The 5,889-nt window shown below is 42.9% G+C and overlaps 1 protein-coding gene across 2 annotated transcripts in view; it reads left to right on the forward strand.

Moving 5' to 3' along the window:
• Positions 1-4,829, forward strand: part of Trpm1 (transient receptor potential cation channel subfamily M member 1) — a 133,922-nt gene extending 129,093 nt beyond the window's left edge. For both annotated transcript variants that reach the window (XM_008850607.1, XM_008850606.1), the window contains exon 27: positions 3,587-4,829. In XM_008850607.1, the coding sequence (XP_008848829.1) occupies positions 3,587-4,829 (1,243 nt within the window). The remainder of the gene's footprint in view (positions 1-3,586) is intronic.
• Positions 4,830-5,889: the final 1,060 nt, after the last annotated feature.

A 5,889-nucleotide genomic window follows, 5' to 3' on the forward strand; every position in this document is an offset into this window, starting at 1 on the left:
TTTTTTTTTTTTTTTTTTGGAACACAGTTGTTTCCTTCCTGAATGTTGAAGATAAGATTTCTACACCCACCGGGTGTTGTGGCGCACGCCTTTAATTCCAACTCAGGAGGCAGAGGCAGGTGTATCTCTGTGAGTTGCAGACCAGCTTGGTCTACATAGTAAGTTTCAGGCCAGCTGGGGCTATAGGGAGACTCTGTCTCAAAAAGACCAAAAAAAAAAAAAAAGATTGCTATAGCTGCATCACAGTATTCAATGGTGAAATCTTGTCTGTTACTGTCATTTTCATTCCTTTCATTTAGAATCAAAATAAAGTTGCATTTCAAATATCTAAAAAGAAAATGGGGAGAAAAAGCGAAAACAAACAAGCAAAACTGAAACAAAAAGAATGTCACCTCAGGTCATCCTCCCTTGACATGGCATAGGGGTTTCTAGTTTGCTGTCTCCATATGGCAGCTGTTCACAAATTCTAATCAAGCATCTGACAATTTTCTTGACCTCTGTCATATCATAAAACCTTTCTTCCTCAGCTTCAGGTAGAGAGTTGCCTTGCAGATGGGAGTTTTGAGAGACCAAAATGGGATCCCTTCCAAAGGCCAGGACCAGATTCAATGCACTGGGAGGAAGGTTTAGAGAGAAGGTTTAGGAGAGCCAGAGCACAAGGGAGACAGAGAACCAATGACTTTGTCGGTTCTTTTTCTGTGTGAGTGGCTGGCAATGTTGTTATCAATTAGGTAATTCATTATCTTTTATTGTCATATTTGTTAAAGGATTTCAAGCTTGACTGTTACAGAGGCAACGTGGTTTTAATACAAAAAGAATCATTAAAGGTAATAGAGATAATGGGAGCAAAGCGTTATATTCAACAGAGAATGCTAAGTCTTCATCAGAAAGAGCAGAAAATTTACAGTGAGATAGTCTTCTTTGGATCCCTCAAGGACAAAAGAAGAGGGAATCCTCAGAACTTAAGTACCCGATAGAGGCAGGCTTTACCATAAGGAAGCCAGGGCTTCTCGCCCTGGCTGAATTGGTTCTGCTTGGTGGCAAGCTTCCAGGAAGCCAGACCCTTCCTGCTCAAATGATGTGGTTTCCTAAGGGACATATAAATAGTTCTCTTCCCAAGAAAAGAGTTAAAGACAGAAGCTAGGACCCTGCCATGCATTAGAGTGCAGCTGTCCATGTGGGCAACAAAGGAGCAGCACTGGTAAAAGGGCAAACTGGGCAAACGTGGGACGAGGTTGCTAGAACTGTGGCAAGTGTGTGTGGCACAAGGAGACATACTAGGGCACAGAGCAGAGACCACAGTGCAAAGAAGAGCAGCGGGCACTGCCCAGATGATAAGAAAAGGGGAGGGCAGACCATCACAGAGGTCTGAGGAAAGCAAGCAGAACACACAAGAACTTTACAAGGATATGAAACCAGGACAACAAAGACCTTCTAGAAACAGACTGCACTACAAGTCAAGTTATTACATAAACTGCATGCATTCTCTTAAGAAATTTGGGAGAAAAATAAAAGCATAATGGCGCCACATCATGATTTTGCCATCATTCAGGGAGGAAACTGCCTGGATAAGTCACCACACTGCCCAACAGGAGCTAGGGCTCCCACCCTCATCCCTGGGACAGATTCAACGTTTAGAAGGCAGTTCAAAATCCTGGGCAGATCCCACTGCCTCTTAGAGTTACATTTCATAAAACTAGTCAAAGAATCTACACTGTACATGTCGAAAATACAAAACAAGGTCTGTTTCATCAGGTTTCAATCCAAGCAGCATTATAGTTTCATAAGCTAGTTGCTTGATCATCTAGGAGATTTTTTGAAAATTTACTATCAGACATAATTTTCCACAATATTTTCTTGTGTAACCTCACTAAGGGAATATTACTAAATATAAATAATAATTTGAAGTTGTTGGTATGCAGGCAATTTAATGATCCACTATCCTTCAAATAAGTTATATAATACTCTGTGCTTTACTATTAACAATTCATTTTCTGAATTCCTTGAACTTCCAATAATGATTTTAATTTATTTTGTTGTAACCATTTATTGTTGGTAGCCATAGGTAAAACTACTAAGACCAAGTGTTATTACATTTCTTCCTCCACATCGGTGGGTTCTGCATCTGTGGAAGCAACAACCTCAGACTGGAGATATATTTTAAGGAAGGACAAGATGGCTCAATGAGTAAAGGCACTTGCCACCAAACTTGACCACCCAAGACCCATCCCTGGGGGACTCATAAAGGGCAAGGAGAGAAGTGACTCTGCAAGTTGTCCTCTGACCTCCACATGTTTGCCATGACACATGCATACCCAAACACACACACACACACACACACACACACACACAATGTAATAAAAATTTAAGGAAATAATTTTAAAATTTCCTCTATACCAGACATATACAGACTTTTTTTTTGTTATTTCCTAAATAATATAGTGGAGCACATTTTTACACAGAACTTACATTAGACATTGTAAATCATCTAGAGATGATTTATAGTATGTGTGAGAATGTGTGCAGGTTATATACAGTTACCATGCCACTTTACAAAGGACTTGGGCATGCAAAAGATTCTAGTACCCATGAGGGTCCTGGAAGCAGTCTCTGGTAGATACATTGGGGAGTGTAGTATATTTTCAGTATTTAATTTTCTGGTTGTTATGGCTAAATACCTGACAGGAAGCAACTTAAGGGAGTAAGGATTTATTTTGGCTCAGAATGCCGAGTACAGTACATTGCAGAGTGAAGACACGGTGGCTGGTATGGTACTGTGGAGATTGGAGCTTGCTCACATCTAGTGGATCAGGAAACACAGAAAAGGGGATGCCTGCATAATGATGTCAGTGTAATGGTGCAGTGGCTTTCTCCCTCTACTCTTTTTATTTAGTTGGGAACCCCAACCCATGGGATAGTGTTGCTCACAGCAACCCGCGCCCCCCCAATTAATACTCTCTGGAAATGCCCTTGACAGGTACTTCCAAAGGCATGCCTCATTAGTGCCCAAGGTTCTTGAAAAGTTTCTTATCAATCCAGTTGACCATCAAACTTAACCACCACAATATCTTTATTACTATGGCAGTGTGAGGAACCAGCTGAGAGGCAAAGGCTACAGCAACTGTACCAGTGACATCATCTGTCCTCAAATCTTATATCCAGTGCTTATTAGCTGCATGGCCTCTAGCAAGTCACTGACAGTTTCCAAAGCTTTATTTCCTCATTGTGAAAGGGGCTGATAGCAGTGCCTTCCTCACAGAGCTGTTTAGGGATCCTCACAGAGCTGTTTAGGGATTAGATATGCATAGACTAGCACCTGAATAGACACTTGTTAGTGAGTCAGAAGGCTCTTAGCAGAGTGCCTGCCTGATTATCAGGTAACACACTATGTTAACTATTATTGCCTATCACTGCTATTGTAATTTGATTACTTGTTTGTATTAGGGATCGGCAAAGTGCACTAGTAGGCCCAGCAAAGCCCATATTTTCAAAAGCCTGGAAGATCATACACCAACGACATAATCTTTATTATTTTTGATACTGAATTTATCTCAATTTGACAGTTCTATCCCTTTGTATTTACTAGGGTTGAAAATATGTCGATGAGGTTGGAGGAAATCAACGAAAGAGAAAATTTCATGAAAACTTCTCTACAGACTGTTGATCTTCGACTCTCCCAGCTCGAAGAGCTCTCTGGCAGGATGGTGAACGCTCTGGAAAATCTGGCGGGCATAGACAGCTCGGACCTGATTCAGGCGCGCTCGCGCGCATCCTCAGAAGGCGAGGCAACTTACCTGCTGCGGCAGGGCAGCATCAACAGCGCAGACGGCTACAGCTTGTACCGTTACCATTTCAACGGGGAGGAAGTGCTGTTTGAGGAGCCTTCTCTCTTGTCTCCAGGGACAGCATTTTGCAAGAAAACCTGCTCCTTCCGTGTTAAGGACGAGGATGCGAAAAGCCGCCTTGCCCCGGAGCAGCAGAGCAGCCTGCACTTTCCCGCGGGCCCCAGCCCGCCCACAACCCCAGGCCGCAGCCGGCTGGCAGTGGAGGGCTCCAGCACCCAGCCCAAATTAGGTCCAGACATCGGGATTTCAGCCGGAGATGATGAAAGGCAGGCTGACTGTGAAAGACCAGACACTATTGCCCCAAGTCTCAATTCAGCAGCTGTTATGCCCCGACAGAACAAAGCAGACTTTGCAAGCACTCAGCTGATGGTGGAAACGACCATGGAAGGCACCCTTTCCTATCCTCTGGAAGAAAGCAAACTGGCAGGCCGGTACCCCGAAGAAGCGGCCAGCACCTGCAAACAGGCTAAGCCCAGTAGCTTTGTCTACTCCGAGGGAAGAAAGCTGGTCCCAGGCCTCAAGAACTGGAGTGTCGGGTACAGTTCCATCATGGACCAAGCGTGGAATTTCCACTCCACAGAATGGAAGTGCCAAGTTCAACGGATCACGCGCTCGCGCAGCACAGACATCCCCTGCATGGTGTCCGAAGCTGCAGTACAAGCTGAGCGCAGAGAGCAGTTGGCAGACGAGGGCCAGAGCTTTGCTTCCCACACAGCTTCTCCGATCTCCCGTTTATCCCTCGCTGTCACTGACAGGACTGAGAAGGAAAACTTACTGTCCGTGAAACCACACCAAACGCTGGGGTTCCCATGTCTAAGGTCAAGAAGTTTACATAGCCATCCTTGGAATGTCAAAGCCACCCCTGGCAGGTTAGACAGGTCTGGACCTGCTGGCAGTGTAAGTAGCTTAGTAGTTGTGTCTGCAGTCACACCTGAGGAACCAAAGGCCAAGCAGGAGAAAACTTCCACAGAAACTGAATGCTAGTGTGGTTTTTTTGTTTGATTAAAACAATGAAATACAAATAACAAAAATCACACAACCCCCGGTGGGTGCCATTTTGACCATTAAAACATCATCAATTTCTGAAAATGTTTTCATTTTAAAATGGTAGAAATCTGGACTTAATTTAAATTGTAATGTACTTAAAGTATTTTGTTAGCACAATTTAGGAAACCAAGTTGTTTGTTGGAGTAGAATCTAAGGAAAGTGATGCTGTGCCAAGCTGGGGCTGAAGCGTAGTTGTATTAGTACTTGATTGCTTAGTAAAACTAAAACCCCTGAGTTCAAACCCACTGTGAAGTGGTGCACACCTGTAATCCCAGCACCAAGGAGGTGGATGCAGGAAGATCAGAAGTTCAAGGTCATCCCTGGTCACATAGTGAGTCTGGGGCCAAAAAAAAAAAAAAAAAAAGAAGAAGAAAAAGACACCATGCTAATGGAGATAATTAGTTAATCAGTATACAAGATTGCACGATCTCTTTTTTCCTGAAGCCACCTAACAACCTAACAGAGACCTGAGGTACTTTAGCCTTCATTGAATCATTTAAAGAGTAAGAAAAATTAAAGAGAAGGCAGACACAAGATAAAGAGAGAAAATGAGATTAAGATGTGTTAAGAAGTGAGCTGTACATGTCATGTTTTATGAGGGGTTTTATTGATTTTATGTTTTAGATTTCACAAAGGGAGAAAGTACACAATTATATCAAATATCTAATAATGTAGGGTGACTGAGAGTCACATATGAGGTTACACAATATACATTTTCTTGTCATTGTAGTCCTCAACACAAAAACCAAATTATTGTATCTTTCTCTAAATAATGGTCTGTGCCAAGCTGTTGGTAAAATCTAGAGGCTATAGGTTCAAGAACCAGAGACTGCTCAGCGCTGAGAACCCGAGGTGTTATGCTTCAGCTTGAAGTTCCACAGAATAAAGAGATGGATGCCTGATAAGGGAATGTTTTTTTGAGAATAAAGAATAGGATTGCAATGGGACACATGCTGTGGAGAGGATAGAATCTAGTACCTCAGAGAACAAAGGAAAG

Source organism: Nannospalax galili, unplaced genomic scaffold (assembly GCF_000622305.1).
Source record: "Nannospalax galili isolate Female #2095 unplaced genomic scaffold, S.galili_v1.0 scaffold685, whole genome shotgun sequence".
Classification (NCBI taxonomy): domain Eukaryota; kingdom Metazoa; phylum Chordata; class Mammalia; order Rodentia; family Spalacidae; genus Nannospalax; species Nannospalax galili.